The 19665-nt window shown below is 33.5% G+C and overlaps 4 protein-coding genes across 4 annotated transcripts; 2 read left to right on the top strand and 2 right to left on the bottom strand.

Moving 5' to 3' along the window:
* The first annotated feature begins 1062 nt into the window (after positions 1-1062).
* LOC135122859 (transcription termination factor 3, mitochondrial) lies at positions 1063-2522 on the top strand. Its single transcript, XM_064047316.1, has 3 exons — positions 1063-1767; positions 1820-2034; positions 2084-2522. Exons 1-3 carry the CDS (start codon positions 1202-1204, stop codon positions 2359-2361), a joined length of 1059 nt encoding a protein of 352 aa, XP_063903386.1. The 5' UTR covers positions 1063-1201; the 3' UTR covers positions 2362-2522.
* Positions 2376-4750, bottom strand: LOC135122858 (endoplasmic reticulum-Golgi intermediate compartment protein 3). The gene is made up of 6 exons (XM_064047315.1): positions 4456-4750; positions 4245-4403; positions 4048-4196; positions 3933-3994; positions 3522-3880; positions 2376-2847 (listed from the first exon to the last, which is right to left on the bottom strand). Exons 1-6 carry the CDS (start codon positions 4544-4546, stop codon positions 2510-2512), a joined length of 1158 nt encoding a protein of 385 aa, XP_063903385.1. The 5' UTR covers positions 4547-4750; the 3' UTR covers positions 2376-2509.
* LOC135122860 (reactive oxygen species modulator 1) lies at positions 2914-3511 on the top strand. The gene is made up of 3 exons (XM_064047317.1): positions 2914-3052; positions 3099-3234; positions 3287-3511. Exons 2-3 carry the CDS (start codon positions 3104-3106, stop codon positions 3393-3395), a joined length of 240 nt encoding a protein of 79 aa, XP_063903387.1. The 5' UTR covers positions 2914-3052; positions 3099-3103; the 3' UTR covers positions 3396-3511.
* A 12271-nt stretch (positions 4751-17021) lies between the features above and the next one.
* Positions 17022-18916, bottom strand: LOC135122857 (ninjurin-A-like). Its single transcript, XM_064047314.1, has 2 exons — positions 17721-18916; positions 17022-17436 (listed from the first exon to the last, which is right to left on the bottom strand). The coding sequence occupies exons 1-2, from the start codon at positions 18390-18392 to the stop codon at positions 17263-17265; spliced, it is 846 nt and encodes a 281-aa protein (XP_063903384.1). The 5' UTR covers positions 18393-18916; the 3' UTR covers positions 17022-17262.
* Between the last annotated feature and the right edge of the window lie 749 nt (positions 18917-19665).

Raw genomic sequence — 19665 nt, 5'->3', positions numbered from 1 at the left:
ATAACCAATCTTCTAAATATATGTATATACACGTGAACAGTTATTCCGTGTGTAGTTATTAATTACGATCAGTCTTAAAATACCTATATAGTCAAACCTATATACCGGATGACTGTTAATGATTGAAGCAAATTTTTGAGTTGGCAATTCTGTATTATTGGTGGCAATGTTAGCATGTCAGTTCGCAGTTATCAATTTTAATATGAACGTGCCTAGAACACTCATAGTAGAACACTAGTGCTGCTGGCAGCTTCTGATTTGGTAGTCAATTCAATTTGACATCATGTATGCCATCATAATATTTTAAATTTCATTCCAACCTGACAAAAAAAAATCACAAACATTAGTAGTCATTCGGTATTCAGTACAGTCCTATACCATGTCCAGAGGTATTCCATTTTTATGGGTCTGACATTCGTAGTGGAAGCCATAACTATACAACAGGATTTTGTAACCAACCCTCAACATACATAATCTGCATATTTAATAGCGCAAGAATATTAAACAGTTTGCCAAAATGGACCGTAATGAAAATTTCTAGGATCCATCCATTGATTAAGTACATACATATGTGCCATCCAAATATAAAGTGAAATAAGGAAGACGGTCCTATACTGTTGACGCTAGGTAAAGAGATTTTAAACAACGGGTGGGACAAGTTAAATACCCAATGAAGCAATAAACACGGAATATGTATAGCTGTTCCCACTACAGTACATACAGATATACGATTAAAAACAAAAAAAAAAAAGATCTTACATATATAACTAGAAATAATTTTTGGTTGTAATTTGACTGCACTTATCACTTATTTTATTTATTTCTTTTTTAAATAATGTTCGTTTTTTTTTAATTGTGATAAGTTGAGGCAGCAATGAATTAAAATACTAAAATATTGAGGTATAATGTTGAATATATTTAACAACCGTTGACAATATTTTATCAATGCTCATGTCATGCCACACCCCACCATCTCACTTGTAGAGCCGCCACTGAATTACACGTTATTGTCACAACGTAATTAATATTGCAACATTACATACGTACGTTACGTTGCGTTGTTGATTTTGACAGTTTGACAGTACACAATTAGGTTATGTCGTAGAGGTTATGGTGATGTTATGTTGCGGAATGTTTGCGCGCAGTTTATATATTTAATAATAAATGCGTTTGATCTTTTTTAAGTCGTGTTTTATTAAAAATGTTACGAAGACTAATAAAAACATGCACGGTACGAACTCTGGGACCCTTTCGACCACTTTCAAGTGTTCAAAAAATTGAAAATAAAATATCTACTGTGGAAAACAGTTCTGAAATAATCGACCCCCGACTAGTTTCAAATAGTGATAATTTAAATGAAAATCCGCCAGAATCGTCGGTGCTTCAGCCATGCAAAGAAGACATTTCATATGTTGCTCCTTACTTAAGACCGAGCTTTAATTTTGCAGCTTATGTAAACAAATCACACACTTTGCAACAACTTTTAAAGCTAGGTGTGAGGCTGTATAAGTGGGAAAAGAACCAAGAAGTTCCTCCATATATTTTGCAATTAGATTTTGATAAAGACATCAAGAGTTATATTATATTTTTGACTGATTTAGGATTACAGACAGAAGATTTAGGGAAGTTGATTGAAAAAAATCCGTTTATTTTTAAGGAAGATTTGGAAAATTTACAAGTGAGGATTAATTACCTAAAATACAAGAAATTTACTGATGAAATGATTTTAAGAATTGTTCAAGATAACCCCATGTGGTTGAGTTTTAGGTACCTCAATAGTGGGCACAGCGTATATTTTTTTTAATAAAAATTGTTGCAGCACTCAAGACATTGACAAAAAACTAGGATTTTTTCAAAAAAGCTTCTCCCTAACTGGTAATGAAGTTCGAAGTTTAACTGCCAGGAAACCTAGACTTATAACTTATGATATTGAACACATAAAATTGAATATGTTTGTTATAAAAGAAGAAATGGGTTTCACACCTGAAGAAATGAAACAAATTGTGTTGCAGACACCTAAATTATTTATGAACAGTATGTTTGTTTGTTGTGCAAATTTATATTATATATGACTTTTTTCTAGATCAGCATAGAATACTAAAAACGTTTGAATATATTCATAAAGAAATGAATATACCGCTAGAAACGATAGTTAAAATGCCCCAAGTTCTAACATGTAGGGAATTTAGGATAAAACAAAGACACCAATTTTTACAAAAATTAGGGAAACTACAATTTGACACGAAGAAACCTAACTATATCTCTTTAATTACTCTAGTCTCAGGATCTGACGCTCATTTTGCCACTGAAGTTGCAGGCTCTTCAATTCACGCCTTTAACGCTTTTTTAAAGACCATGTAAATAAGACAAAACACTTTTGTACTGTTATTTATTTTAAAATCAATGTACACTGTATTCCAAACTGTTAACCAATTTTTCGTGTATATAAATGATAATATGTTCTCACTGGAGGAATGTATAACAGAACAACTTTACCAATAACAATAAATTAATTTAATTTACCCAGTTCTATTTTCTTTTGTATAAGCTTCACTGAATGGTATAATAACGTATCAATTAGTCCAGCTACAGTATACACCCCACCAATAATTGCACAAACATTAGTCGCAAAGTGACCAAACGACCTACTCTGCTCTGTGTACTTCACCATCAAGGGTGAAAGTTCATACTGGAAAAATATTCCTGGCATACCGGACTCCCCACTCATTATCGAAACTACTTTCCTATGTTTAGTAACGGAAAACTGATTCGCGTTTATCACCTGTCCATCCCTCTTTACGTATGCTGTTGGTACAATTTTTATATGGTATTGGAACATGGTCGCCCCTGGAATAAAACACATTTTAAATCACGCGCTCTTCGTGGAAAATTCCACCGTAACCGTAACCACTTCCATAACCTTTTTGTGAGTGACAGTTCAACAGTCACGCAAAATTTGGTCGACGTGAAAGACAAAAAATTGAATGTTAAAGGCAGACACAAAATTCATTAGTATCGTTCAACACTTAAACGCGCCAATAAGATAAGACAGGTAGGTTTTATCAGCTTTTGAATGCATAATACGTTCTTCTGCGTAGGTAAAATGCCGGCCGTTCCGGGAGGGGTTTATCAACAAGGACCGACTTGTTTTGATAAAATGAAGATGGGATTCTTTCTCGGATTCTGTGTGGGAATGGCCAGTGGGGCGTTATTTGGTGGATTCTCAGCGTTACGGTAATTAAAACTAAACATTTCAAGGTGCAAATCGCATGTTTTTCCACTGCAGGGGCGGCTTAAGAGGCAAAGAGTTAGTAAACACAGTCGGTAAAGTGATGCTGCAAGGCGGGGGCTCGTTTGGGACATTCCTGGCAATTGGATCTGGCTTGAGATGTTAGCATTAGTGAAGCAGCAATGATATTTCAAGAGATGTTACTTAAATTCTTGAAAGCTGATAGTTATGTATATTTATTAAGCTAGTTGTTTTACAATAAATCCTTGAAGGAAATTAAAATTGTTCTTACCTTCCTCTGCAAGTCCTACAGTATCCTTGAGGGGATTGTGGGAATCACTGTCTATGCTTGCACCGAAAGATAAATGCCTTATTTTATGAGTGGTATTAAATTCTGTAGATGAAAATGGTTGAACATCATGCACATGCACATGATTTATGCTAAAACTTTTTCCTGGAGCAACATGGAAGCTACCACTGACCCTATTAACAATAAGAGAGCCATAAATCTGGCATCCTTGTGAAAACGCTGTTTTCAGTTTCTCACTAAACTTTTCTTCTTTACATTGTGTGATGTTTTCTGGATTATCTGGAAACGCCCACCTTCTTTCTCTATAAGCTTCTCTCACATCTTCACATGTGTTACAGCACCTACAATCACGTTATTTCAAGCTTTGCTACTACAATCTACATTTTATTTTACCTATGTGGATCAAAAGAAGCACCATAACAACTTCCACACTCAGTTTTATTAGTTGTTTCAACCTGTAAGTAATTATTGCTTAACAAAAGCGTTTGCGTCACTTAAACAAACTTACTTCTGTGTTGTTTTTACTTTTGATTGTTATATCTTCCTTCTTTGGTTCGGCTATTGGTTGTCCATGCACATCTAGCCTCCTCTTATAAATGTTGTAGTCAATTTGCAAATGCTGTTCACCCGACGAGTCCATAGCGTCTAAAGCTAAAACTAAAAAAAACGTGTTCCCCATAATTGCGACCAAAAAAATATATTTACAGTCACAAGATATTGTAGGTACAACAAGATCTAAATTTATTTGTATTGAAGGACTCCTGGAAGTGTCGACAAATAGCTCTTCTGACACGTTTGGTGTTAAATAGTCCACTAATTCAGTCCAAAATAGCAAGGTCATTATTGTGAGGCTTATCACTGTAACTAGAAATACCGCTCACATTTTGTACAAAATTTACAAAAAATAAATTCTTACCAACAGCGCCTCCGTAAGTTTTAATCCGGACATCTTCTAGGGTTTTGGGATATGCATCAAAACGCCTAAGTTTCTCAAATATGTTTAACATTTTACTACACACGATTTGAATGAAGATGTTTACTATTTCACGTCGACGTAAACATTATTGAGTTGACGAGTTGTCAAATTTGAAATCCATTTGGCAATGCTGTACATTATTTTCCGGCTGGACGCGGGAGGGCGCGGTTGAAGTTGTCAGTCGTTTGGCGGTAGATTTAAAACTAGGGATAGTTCAACGAAATCCTAAAGTGTGTAATAATTAGAAAAACAATTAGGAGTACTACATTTCGAGTTAGTGAGTGTAAATTCCAGACAACTTCCCATGCTGACTAATTATCCAACCGATTTCTTAAAATGTTTGACTGTGGTTAGCATTCGCCACATTTTCGGTTATTTGATGATAAATTTTGATTTACAGCTTTTGATTTGGAATTTTTTCCGGTGAATTCGTAAATTTTGAATTCATCCTAGTTACCAAAGCATTTCTCATAAAATAAATATGTTTTTCAAAGCCTTCAATCTGTGAAAAGCAATACAAGTGTGACATATATTTAACAATTATTTATGGCAGATTTAAAGTTCTTTTGTTGTGAAGTGCAGTCAACGGACTTAATATAAATAGTTAGATTTATAATTTTGCCAAAAAATTCTAAAAATTCAAGCTAATATATTATTCATGTGTATTACGTTATTATACTTCCGCTAAATATTAGTGTACGCATCCACTACTGTTTTAGTGAATAAGATTTTACCAGAAAAATATAATCCACTTGTGCAATCTGGCTACTTAAGAATTGTATACTCAAATATTAGCGGTTGATGACTTTCATTAATTATTCCTGATAATTTTTTAACCGCTTCCCGTGTGGATAAGTCCAAGATCCATTGTGGTATGGGAAAGATAGACGCGCTAGTTAAATTTAGAAGAAATTTTGATAAGAAAAACCCATTTCATAACTTCCATATATTTTTGGATTAGTTCGCTTTTGCACAATTTTTGAAAACAAATTTTTAGTTGATCTTGATATGGAACCTTTTTTTGTTTGTTTAAGGTTTTTATGACGTCAGTACGACTCTTATGACTTTGCAACTTGTATACCTGCTGTCTGCTGCATACCTACACATTTCCTAATTTATATTTGTGTTCCTGGAAACATGAAATAAGAAATTTTATTCTACAGAAAGGTTACCGACCTGATCTAAGGCCAAGGTTATTGTTGCAAGTTTTGTAAATATGTGTTTAAAGTTTCCATCAACTGACAATTTTAACAAGCATGCTAATTAAATTAAAAAATCTGCAAGCACTTATCGCACTTCTCAAGCAGTACAAATCTGATTTGTACGTAGGTATATTATTTTAGTTAAAGTTTATAGGTATAAAAAAGGACGTATCAGCTTTTTGCTGAAGATAAGTAGATAAGTTGATGAGTGTAATATATAACACTAATGATATCGTCCTGTTTGTGGAATTTCAGGATAATTAAATATTTTTTTATTTGTAGTTGGTTGTGTTAAAAATAAACATAATTAAAAATATTTATATTAATTAAAGTGATATTCTCAATTCACGTTCACTGCTGCAAAATTGACACTACGTCGTGATTGGAAATTTTTTAAAGGTGATTACTCGAAAATGATTTATCGTTGACATGACTTTTTGCTCGTAAATTTACTTTAGTGGCTGTTGTTTTAATGTTAATAATTTCTACGATAAATCAAGAAATGGCACATGTTTTTGGATAATAATCAGTGCTCAAAATAATAATGGGTATAATTGTGTTTTGTCATCTTTACGTCAAAATTAATATACGATTAAGTGATCTAACTATATATTTTTCCAACGCTTGTAGCCAAAAATTTAATGTAAAAAAAATCATGATAAAAATTTGTTAATCTAAATCCAGAAATATTTTTTTTGTGGGAGATTTCAACGCTTCGTTCGGACTTGAAAAGTATTTATTGAAACACTGTATGATTAATAATTAGCATTTGTAACCCCCTAATAGAGTGAAATTACAAGAATATAATAGCTTTTCGGAAACAAATTCCCCAAAATTCTATTACCTTTGAACACTATAGCCTTAATTTGTTGAAAATTCCAATCGATTTGGAATTAACAATTGTGTTACTAATAAATAAGTACTGGTAATTTGTACGGCATGCAGCTGTAGCCTTGACATTCTTCCTTTCTCATAACTATGGACGCAGTTTTTAGTATCTGATATAATCTCTTGATTCTCCTTTTTAAGTAGATATGTATATTACTTATTAATGACTCGTTTTTTATAAGTATAGCTATAAGAAATTTACACCTAAATTTAAATAAACGACATTATTTTAAATTGAAGTCATTCTTAATTTAATTACACAAAATTATTTTAGGCTTGTTATTACTAACTACATAACCAAATGATTCAGTTAATTTTATTAGAATCAGATAAAACTAGGAAGATTTATCAAAAATACCAAAAATAAACATTAAATCAGGTGTTCGAACTGATCTCCGAACAAAACCCATCTACCATCGAAATTTCTCCTTGTTTGGGCTAATTTTTGGTACGTTAACTGATTTGATCTTTGAATTATAGCAGCTTTCAACTTTTTTAAATCTCTGTAGGTTCTATCCGGGCACAGCAGGTCATGCAAATATATATTCTTAACAAAAGAAATAATTTGGAGCCAAATCTGGTGACCTTGCAGGCTAACGAATTATCTTACCACGACCTATCGACTGATTTGGAAGCACAGTGTGTAAATATTCTAAAACGCGCAGGACAGTCATTATCACATTGGTACCAGTTTTTTCATCGGAGGTTTCCTTCACTACTGATCCAATCATTTCTTCCAATAAATTTAGATTAAAAAAATGTTAGCTATCGGTAATCCAGAACGGATACCTAATTTTGTCTGCTGACTTAATACTATTACGTTCATTTGCAAATAAAATATGAGCAATAAAAATTGTGTCATTATTTGCACACTCCATCATGATTTTAAAAAGTTGAAAGCTCGTTTCTTTATTCTCCTCAAATGTTTGCTGATGTTTTTCATATGTATGAGAACTGTTTTTGGTGGCTATTTTGTCAAAATTCCCAAATTTCGTCCAATTTGTGCCAGAGAATTTTATACTCTGCGCAATATGTAACACTACGGTTTCAGTAGTTGGTTTTTCCATTTGTGATTTATTCTTTTACCGTTTTTTAACTAAAGATTTTTTTTAGTTTTTGCAACCCTCAAGTAACATGAAATATGTGAAATGACATTAATTAATATGAACATTCCTAATATAATTTCTATGGATTTTATGATAAGACCTTCAAGAGGAAAGTTTAAAGTCTTTCTAGTACCCATTGTGATTTATGGTTACACATTATTGTTCCAAATATTGACATTTCCAAATGTGTGGAAGTCATAAAAAAACTCGGTTGGTTTTACAAACAATATTATTCCTTCTGAAATCAACAGAAAATCGAAGGCACACACTTTTCAAGTTCGTACAAATATTGTGATTATAAAATAGATTACGTAGCTATATTTTGTTTACGAATAACTTTTGATACATTCCGAATTTATTTTTACAAAAAAAGAAGAAATCACTTGTGGTGACCAGGTTTGAATTAAAATTTCGCGCTGAAAAAAAAAACAGCGGCGCGAAATTGCATTTGAATAATTTGGATCTGAAAACAAAATACAATCAAGAAAATCGTTAAACATAGGCAACCATGTGCACGTTTAGTTCTTGTTGAGTAGTCGGTAGCTCTCCTAGGGAATTTTCTGTTGAGAGGGTTGGTAGAAGTAGATTTGATGACAGGAGGGGCGAGAGACGTCACTTTTGGTTTAGTAGTTAATAAAAACGGCAGAGCCTTTGTTTAACGAAAATTATTCGTAACGACGACGACGCCACAGTTTCTCCAACACGCGTAGCTAATTCTTGCGGTTTTTCGAAGCGGAAATATGGGAATTTTCGACCGACGCTAACACGTGGTGTAAATTTGTTTTATTGTTTGTAAATTTACAGTTCATGTTAGGATTTTAATCGTTAACTGGTTCTAACACAATTTACTAGTCGTGAGATTGTTCAGATTACTAGGAGATTTTTTGAGATTCACTTAATCAGGGCTCATCCTTTGTTCACCAAATTATGAATAAGGTTTCTGGATGGTTATACTAAAGTGTTACATTATAACATTTCTTAATTTCTCACACAAGATTGCTAATAGTTCATTTAAAGCAGTTAAATCAATATTACGTTGTCCCATTCTGGGAAAAGACCGAGAAAGTACGGTAGAAAATATCGTGAACTGAGGTACGGGGGGATTAAAAAATTCACATCATCTAGAAATTCTTCTCGCAACGTCGAAAACTATATCACCGAGACATATTTTCTAGCAACGTGGAAAATTACATCACCGAGAAGCTTTTCTCGCAACCCCGGATGCATTTTATGTTTATTTATCATGTGTTTGTTTGGGATAAGCTGGAGACAGTACACGATATAAACGCTCAAAGCTAATGGTTTTAAGTAACCAGTCGCTTCAAGGCATTATTTAACATAAATTGTGTGTTTGAATCGTTGATAAAGTGTGGCATAATTTAACATAATGTAAATTCTTTGTTTGAATCGTTGAGAAAGTGTGGCATAATTTAACATTAGGTAATTCTTTGTTCTGGCAGCGACCATATTGAAAGAGTATTTTCAAACCTAGCACCTATATGTTTCAACTGTAAAATCTTATTGAACAAATTAGCGATATTGTGGGTCATGTGGGACGTCCATTTTATTCCTTTGATTTAGACCATTATTTGCACAGCGCCACAGGATTGATCGCACTTTACTTTTAAAAATTAACCAATAACTCGAATGGACATAAAATATTAAACTCATGTAATTTTGTTAGCTTTGCAGTTTTTCATCACATCCAATTTTTTTCTATCTCACAATTTTAGCCTCAGTAATTGTTAGTGCCTCTGGCGGGGACCTGTTTCACCCCTCTCCACCCGTAAGGGTGGGAGCCAGGGCCACCACCACCTTCCAATACAGGGAACATTCATTCACTATTCATCATTGAGTCTTCAAGCACTCTTCAAGCGGTTAACATAGTCTTTATATTCAATCTCTGGACCTAACGGTCATAATATCATACTCGCTCTAGAACCCACTTGTTATTTGTTTAATAAAACTACAAAACGATTGTCCGCTGCTCTTATTCATAATCCATCAAAATTAACATGGTCCTTCGAGCCGGATCAGCGACAGAAAATCGGTAACAGTGATAAGTGATAAGTGTAGTTCGAAAAATCATCATCGCTTGGAATTCAACATTCCACCTAAATCATCAAGTATTCAAAAATCGGTAACGGCCGCGAGTGCAGTGCAAATCATCGAGGGTCATTCATCAAGAAACTCAGGTAGGCTTTAGTTTTGTCCATTTTGCGTAGTGCATTATTCTCGTACTGACGATGGCGAATAACAAATCTCTCTGGAAATTTACCGTTCTTGTTAATGATATACATTCACATGCGGAGTTCATCTCGGAAGTTACAAACCACCAAAAAATAGGCGAGTTAAGATGCAGGTTGGAAGATTTGAAACGGGTACAATCTAACGTACAAAATCTTATAGTTGAACATAAATCGGAAATCGTGGTATTTTTAGATGACACGAGTAGCGAAGAATCTAACAAACCCGCAGTTTATAATCTTGGACCCGTGCAAACCTATATCCATGAAATATCGGAATTATATACTGCTCTAATCAAAAAAGCCGATTTGTTGTTCCTTTCCCGAATTCGTTTAATGTAAATACTAACAATGCTCATCTCGAAAAACGTTGTGAAAATCTAAAACCCATAAAAGTGGACAACATGCTAAATGGAGAACCCATTAAACTTCATAAGACTACCAATGCTCCGGTTAAGGTGCGGTTTACCCCTGCACTATTCATTAAGTATAAAACTATCGATAACAAAAAAGTCATTATTTCAGAAACGCATAAGTTAATACCGAATTCTCACAAATTATTATCAAATTCAATATCCAACAAACCGAAAAATAATCCTGATAATAATTCTTGCAACTCTGTGGGCATGTCTCAAACTAAGATAGATAGCACATCCAATCCAAAATCAGACACCGCGTTAGTTCCAATAAAAAGTTCTACAGATAATTTGAAAGATTGTAGCTCATTATTGGATACCGGTAAACAATGTGAATCCCAAACCAAATATTTGGGTAAATCATTAAAATTAAACACAAATAAGGTACAAGTAAGCAATAATCAATCAATCCCGTGTTTTATATGTTCCCAAATGCACAACATATTCAATTGTACAAATTTTTTAAGTTTAACGCCCAACGAAGAGTGGAACAAATAAAGAAAATGAATCGTTGCTTCAATTAGCCAATAACACGTGACGTCACGCTGTGGCGGGAACTCAGCGTTTGACAAGCGCCGTGAAACTCAATAAGTGACAATGTTAACATTTTCGCATTTTATTTAAAAGTGTGGGTATTTATCTAGAAAATAAACACGTGAATAGCTTCTTTCATATCTTTTCTGTGTATCAGGGTGCTTTTTTTTGGCGATTTGAGTTTAAAAATACATAATAAAAATAAAAATACAGAACGCTGTTTTGGTCTGAATTCCTCGTCACCCAAAATACATTCGTGTGTTTTAAGCGGTAAATCGGAAATTAATATTTTCGTTTGAAGTTAATGTGACGGGTTTAAGTGAAGGTGTGTAATTTGTTTTTAAAGTATGGATAATTTAAGTGATTATGCACGATGTCTTTCCGTCAAAGAGAAAAACAGATATGTACAAAAGTTAAACAATTTAAACGGCGTAGATCCTTATACAATGAGTGCAAGTGATTTTAATTTGTGTTTAGACGATGTCCCTACCATAACAATGAATACCATTCTAAACTTTTTTATTTTTGGAATAAGTAAAATAACCCACAATGAAATTTATGCATTCAAAAGTCTAGAGGCATTTATTCAGTTTTCTCTATTTTTGTCTTTCAACATTACAAGTATTATGAGTGGATTTATTTTGATATCCTAAATTTTGTGATGGAACATAATCAAGATGGTCCACTTCCGACAAATCTGCAGGTTTACCTAAAAGAGCACCAATGTAGTAATTTATTAAAAACTGTAAATCTAATATAGTCTTTGCCATTTCTATTGAAACACCACTTGTTGATCATAAATTTGGCAACGTTCATATTCACACAATTTTCTAACAAAAAGCCGTTGTCAATCAACCGAAAACTGTTAGCAATTGCTAAATTTTAGGCAAAATCAACAGGTGGTGTTTCAATAGATATGGCAAAGACTATAGGTAGTTACTGTTCCAAAATAAAATGATCCGAACAAACATAGGAATACTTTACTTTGGCTTCGTTAAATCCACTCGTTTCAAGGCTTTTAACCAAAGCTTCCGCCTTTTTCCCCCATCCTGTATATATTTACCTTCATTGTTGCTAATTGCTGGGAAAGGAAAATAAAATTTGTCCGCATTTCTGGTGCTTCGATTCGCGCAACCTACAACAGCACAAAATTTAGGCATTTTCTACTAAAATACAAAATATTATAATATTAAGATGCTAGTGTATTTAAAAAACATTGATGTACATTAAGAAAGAATTCATTTGCAAAACAAATAATATAAGAAGCAGCGAAGTTAACCTGTACATCACATTGGAAAACATTATTTTTTAAGCATATTCAAACGTTATGGTGCGTTTTACAGATATCTACACAGTCTAGAAACTGTAACAAACTTACCAAACTATAAAAACACAGTTGACACGCTCTCAAATTTAAATGAATTCCGAAAATATTAGCATTGACTCTTATGAGAAAACAGGCTAGTTGTCAAACGCTGCCATCTTGATGACCTCGGATGACGTCAGTGTATTTGGCTAATTGTTTAAGAAGGAATCCTGCCGCCAACATTTTTGGAAGCGCTGGTCCGTGGAATATCATACGACGCTGCAGGGGAGATCCAGGTGGCAAACCCTCTCAAGAAACGTTCCCGGCACTGGAGCGCTGGTACTACCCATCAAAGAAGACAACCGGCAACCGTTGCGGTGGCTATTACAACGGATAGTGCAAGTGCATCGCGGCAAAGACGATCTTGTTCGCGTAGTGTTTGTGCAGTGTCGAAATTGCATCATAAAGTGCGCCAATTCGGAAACGGCTTTTCCATATACTAATTCGGGTTCTGGTTATCTACACACTATTGTAAATAAAGTTTGTCCACTCTTATTGTACCTGATAAAGAGTTGTAAATCTCTCTTTCAGGTGTATTCCATGTATAAGTAGTATTCATTCTTATTGTATGTGGGCAAGTGTTGTAAATCGCTATTCTTAGTTTATTGCCCATATTGTATAATCACTGTGAATCCTTTCTATACAATGTTAATTGTAGTAAATCTTACTCATGTATTCTCATTCGAATTGATCATTACGATATCATGTTATCACTCTAACATTATATTATTTGGTATTAAAACAATGTAATTGTTTCAAGGCGGGGGGTATGTTAGTGCCTCTGGCGGGGACCTGTTTCACCCCTCTCCACCCGTAAGGGTGGGAGCCAGGGCCACCACCACCTTCCAATACAGGGAACATTCATTCACTATTCATCATTGACTCTTCAAGCACTCTTCAAGCGGTTAACATAGTCTTTATATTCAATCTCTGGACCTAACGGTCATAATATCATACTCGCTCTAGAACACACTTGTTATTTGTTTAATAAAACTACAAAACGATTGTCCGCTGCTCTTATTCATAATCCATCAAAATTAACAGTAATTTTCTTTCGTGTATAATTTAAATTGAAAGTAAATTTTCATGCTGTGCAGTCCCTTACCTCACGTAATGTTTTTGTTGGCACAAATTTTACTTCACACTAGATGTTTTTTTTTTGTTTCTACAAATCTGTAAAATGTCCAATCTAAACCTCCCGATAAGAACTCTTGGCTATTTCAAATTTCACGAAAGTGTATGGCGAATTTAAATGTTGTTTATTGCTCTTTTGAAACTTAACACTTGTTCAGTTTTGATTTAATATCAGAGTTATAGAAATTGAACATTTAAATGGAATTGAGGTTATAACACAGAAATACGTGGCGGAAGCGGAGTTCGCGGTTTCTTGTCGAGTTAGCGGAAAAGACGCAGACTTAGAACACCAGTCAGGGGCGGTCGTGATGACGAGATGGCCTACTCGTACGGCATGTTCGTAATGGAGAGGTGTTGTGCAGCAGTGCTTGCGATAGATAGAATCACCGTGGTAGGTAGGAGAACAATCACAACCAGGAGCCCCCTACGGGTAATTTTGTTGTGCTCTAGAATGAAGTTGAGATAGTTCGGTTGCCACACTCTTATAGCGCTCTGATGCCGCTGCCTAATTTTGTTAAAATTTTGTTCTGTTGTCATAATTTAAATTTGCCGCCACACGTCCGTAATAAATTGTGTATTTGTATCCAATTATTTTAATTCAGATTTTTTTTGTTTTTATTAAATATGTGATATTCAAATATTTGCATTGATTCAGAACGTTTAATTTGATTTCATTCGAAGTTAGGGAAGCTTTTTTTTTATCAGTGGAGGAATAAATAATTTTGTGCCCTCCATATATTTGGTGTTTTATTTAGCGGTACTTTTCCAACCTTGAAGTCTACCACTTGCATCTGAACGCATTCCGCTACAAAAGAAAAAAAACACAACGTAGGTTCCATTTTGTCAGACGATCACAGCCAAGGCCAACATTTTTTTCAGATGTCATTTTAAAGCGGGACTCAGGAAACTGGGGTTAATTTTAAAAAAGATTGAAAGCAGATATAAGCACCAAACACATTTGCTATTTATTAAAAAATTCTGTACCATCATCGTTAATTTAACATTTTCTATTTGACTTTGTTTGTATCGCCTTTTATAATCATATCAGATTTTGGACATATTTTCTAAAGTTGTTTAGACAGAACTTCCCTCATCCCTGAAGCACATTCGAACAAATACAAAAATAATTTTGTAAATTTGATTTATTTTTATGAGAACCATTATAAGTTAAAATAAAAATACATGTAGACTATCAAAGTACAGGTAAAGAATCATGGTATGCAATAGCGTAAATGAGGCCCCCTCAATACACAAACTAAGTGTGAACAAAATCATTAAAAACAATTCCTTACGTCTGAACAATTCTTAGGTTTTTCGCTATATTCTAAAAAAAAACTATGGGGAAAGACATGAAACTTCCAAAATTATTTTGAATATTATGTTATTACGATAATTCTTATTTTATTATTACCAAATATAGGAGGACGCAACGTTACTGTATTCTCAAATTTCCGAGAAAATGGGATGAATCGTTTCTGATTTGATCAATAAAAAATGTGATCCACCGAGTTCATAATGATAATATGATTATGCAGTTTAGGATTTTTCGCCAAAAGTAGATTCGAATAGAAGTATCTTATTTTATAAAATTTGAATAGCGTTTGAAAAAAAAAAATGGGGGAACGTCATCAAATTATTGGTGGGAATGATTAGCCAAATTTTCGTTAACGTTCTACCATCTACACGATATTTCTAAAATACATATAAAATTAACAACAATACGGTGGTAGTTTCAGAGATTATACGTCTAATAAAAATCAGTGGCCGAATAGTATTATAAAAAAACTATTCTTTATGGTGCAAAATATACTAGGTGTGAAATAATGGAATAACTGTAATTACAGAATTATCATGTCTTCATGCTATGGAAAGGTTTCTGTAAACATTTATATAATAAAATTAATATCGATTATTTTCTTTAATGTATGAGTAGTTCATGCTTAATTTGCCGAGAATATAGGCATACAAATAAAAATTAAAAAAAGGCGTGATAAATCTTAAAACAATAGTAACTTATTATATGAGTTCGAGCCGTAGGCGAGTGAAGCAAATTGGCTGAATGAATATAATTACTTTAAATTGGAAAACTATAAACAAAAGACAAAATCATAATAAAACCATAATAAATAAGCAAATGCAATCGCAAAACCATCTCTAGATTGTTAGATTAGAATAAGAACGAACGATATGAAATAATGAGCCGTTGTTATCTTTAATAACTACCAAGGTGTTTTCTTATTAGTTCAACGTACCCGTGAAATACGGAATTCTCTCCCTGTGATTGACAGAACGCTGATCTGGAAATATGGTTATAATATTGGTAATCGAAAAATTGTAATAAAACGAATATTTATCTTAATTTATTCTTTCATTTTTATTAAAATGCATTGTTCTCTGGAGAGTTTAAATTTGATTCAAGCAATTAATAACAAACATAAAATTCAAAAAACACTTAACCACTTCATATACAAATCTGAGATTTTTTCTTGTTATTTAGGCCACATCAGTGATATTTTTTATTGCTAGTCATATACAGGGTGAATATTTTGTCTTAACGTTTTTTCTAAACACCTAAAGAATTGGTCGGATGGATGTCGCCTATCGGGATATCTTCTTTCGTAGAGATTTGCTGCTGCATCGGCATTTTTTCCGCATTTTCCAAAAATCAAGATCATATCAACCTTTTCATCGTTCGTGTATTTAAGCCTCATCTTATCGCGAAGACTAAAAACTTATCGGAGCTCAAAATTGACAAATAGAATTATTGCGAAAGTCAAAATTAACTACTAGGTAACTACGTTTGTACATTTTAGAAAAATAAAATATAAAAAGAGTTACATATGAGGTATGTATTTTGTGTTGTGTTGAAATTTGGTCAGGGTCCCGATATTATAACACTCAGCCTGTATATTTGCGCATTTTTTGCATATTCTTCCAATAATTCAAAATGACATTCTAGAATTTTCAAATTTATTACAAAAAAGGAACATAACTATTACATTAAAACATGTTTCACCAACAAACAGTCTTAAATGGTCTTAAACATAAGAGATGTATAACGTTATTAATAACCCACTTACACGTTACATACGTTACACACTTCAAGCCAGGTTTACATGAAAAAAAAAAGTGATGTCATACATTTTTTATCAGTACGTTACGTATTAACTTGCTATTTCGGATTCTACGAGAAGACATAAAATGACCTCATTATAAAACTCCAATCCAAATTTGTTGCCAAAATGTGAAAACTTTTCCGATGCACTATCAATTTATAAAACGTTCTCTCTAGTGTTTAGTTCATTTTTGTAGTTAAATGTTTAAATAAACTTACAGAAAATAGGATTTGAATTATTAAAAATGGGTACATCCAGGTATAATTACCTAAAAATATGTATAAATTAGATATCTATGTATCATGCTATCCACTGTTCACTTGTTCGGTGATACCTATTTCCTGTATTTTATTTGAAAATATGTTACACACTAATAATTTATTTTCTGTGGCAATTATGAATAATAAAACATGTTAAAATTTGATGATAAATAATAATTGTCAAATAATGTGGTTACGGATGTAAAGAAACCGCAGCTTTTAGTAAAACAAACATATGTTTAACGTATTGTCATTTATTTTCGTACTATATCACTATAACAATGTCAATGTTTGAAATCTTTTATGGCTTATAACAGTAGAAACTTTACGTGTGTATTGTATATACAAAACGTCCAAAAAATAAATAATAACCTACTTATGTACAAACGTCATACAAAACAACTTCCTTCTCTATATCTAAATATCACAATATGCTTCAGTACATTTGAACAAAACCAAGAAAACATAAAACCTAAACTTTAAGCAACTGGCGCCGCGTTGGCAACACCAAATGCAGATATAAAAACATTTATAACTGTTACAAGAAATATTCCAATAACAGTAAAATTGTTTATCTTATTCGCTATGCATATCTCCTTCTCGTTCTTCACGTTGTATGTGGCATTCCATACGAGTCCTATGCCTACAGCAACCTAGAACAAAACACACTGTGTTAAAAAAAGTGATAATTTTCCTTAATATCTAAACAATGTATTTACTTCAAGTAGCAGATAACACAACTGACAACTAAACCGCAACAAACTTCCTCTACAACACTTGAAATGACCTTTTGAAATAAACACGCGACGTTAAAAATGACCATCATAGCTAATAAAACACTATGATAACAACATGCAGATGTTTCGTTATCTAACAATCACGAAAAAAAATTGCAACAACTGAGTATCAAACAGTGTATTTTTATTTTTATACTTACTTGACAAAGCAGGCTAAATGAGATCAGAACCAAACTGGGATAATAATAAGGATGTCGATTAAAGCTTTCCAGGACGTATCGCAGCTGATTTGCATTGGCAGAAAAAAGAGCCAAATCCATCATTCCCTGCGCTAGGGTTTTCTTGTGTTGATAAATGTTCACGTCTGGGATGGATTCTAAATCCGGAATTACACTTCCGGTCTCAATATCAACTCCTCCAAAGCCAGGAGCGTATGGAAACCTTCCGGGATAACCAGGATGTAACCCTTTCGGCATTCCATCAACTTCGTCCGGTTTTTCACTATCACCGTCTCCTCCAGCTCTCGACGTTATTATTATCGGTATATCTCCATCATATTTCGGAAAATCTTCACTATCCGGATTGTCTCCATCTTCACTCTTTTTGTCTCCATCTTCACTCTTTTTATCACCATTTTCATTGAAAAACCCGTCATCTACACCGGGGTATGGGGCGGAAACAACTTCTCTGTCATCATTCGAGTCATCATCTGTTTCGGCTGTAGCCAAAGGGGGTTTTTCGTTGTCAATGACCTCAACTAAAGGCACTTTTTCTGCCATGTTGGGTGTTACGTTTTCTCTTCGGATGCGACTGGGAGGACTGGGTGAATTCGATTCTATCAAACTTGAATAGTTGTTGTGGTGTGATGCCATCAGTTACTATGAGAGAATATCTTAACAGCACTGGTATATATAGATGTGTCTCGTCACAAGCAAGCCGTGAACTGAACTGAAGCCGCTGGGTACACGCTCGAATGTTAAAAAGGCTGGCCAAGTTTACGTAGCAATGGTGGATTTACCACAGGTTTATTTGTGATTCACGTATAGTAGTGAACTCGCGGTGTTTCTAACTACTGTGTTATACAAAATTAGGATTCAAGGTTTCGCACTGTTGACAAAAGACGGAGTTAAGGCGGCTTATGTCTGTATTTGGAGTGGGGAATTCTACGGTTTTTTTGCTTGCGCGTGTTGAGCAGACTTTCCCCAGGTTGGTCGGAAGGAGTTATAGTGTAAAAGTGGGAAATTCGGATGAAAGTATTAGCTGATTTATGCGCCGTTAAAGGGTCGGGGGGGCTAATTAGGTTTACGCAGAATTCTGTGAGTAATGGGAAATTCGCAACAGAATCAACAGGTAGACTGAGGCCGGTCCTGCATTTTGCGCAAGCAACCGGTTTATTGATTATAGAAACCAAAAAAATGCACGGGTATTTAATAATTGTTCAGAGAAATATCTAGAAGCGATAATAACAAACAATGTACAGATTTGTATATTTTCAAGGCTTCACTGACTGATGTAAATATTTTTACTATACAGCCAATCTCTTTCATAACATTGAGGTGTGCGACCGATAGGGTATAGTGTTTCATAAAAAAAATTTTTTTTAATTGTTAAATTTTTTTTGTGAATTTCAAGAAAAGTAGATGAGCTTTTTTTGATACATTTTTTTTTTTAGATAACATATGCACTAAACCCTAAGTAACAAAAGGTTATCGCTGCAGCACAAAGTGATTTAAGTGTTTTTTTTTTTTAATAAAGATTAGTTAGTGTTTTTTAAGATGAGGTTATCGATTTGTGTTAGCATTGTACGATAATTTAGACTCCTAGACAGGCAAAGGGACATTTGATGATTATGTAACACCGAAAATAACTTATTCTATTTTTAGAATTTTAGAAAAATTAGATAAAAATTCTAAAAATAAAACTAAATTTTTTCAGTACAAGCAATACTGATTTCGGAGCGTATTTTTCATAAAATATGATATATGATGATATTTCATTTTAAATTCATTTTAGGATAATTCGTTAACAGTAGATAATGAAACACGCTTAGAATGAGATTTCTTTGAAGCGCACGAGTGGACAAATTTTGGTAAGCTTTTTACCATCAACGGATATCATAAAACACACCTATAATTTCAAAGTAAT

This window comes from Zophobas morio, unplaced genomic scaffold, assembly GCF_036711695.1.
Source record: "Zophobas morio isolate AGI-343-1 ecotype UQ-CSIRO unplaced genomic scaffold, CSIRO_AGI_Zmor_V1 ptg000005l, whole genome shotgun sequence".
Lineage (NCBI taxonomy): Eukaryota > Metazoa > Arthropoda > Insecta > Coleoptera > Tenebrionidae > Zophobas > Zophobas morio.
Note: the sequence above shows the minus strand (reverse complement) of the source record. Positions and strands in the feature narration are given on the sequence as shown.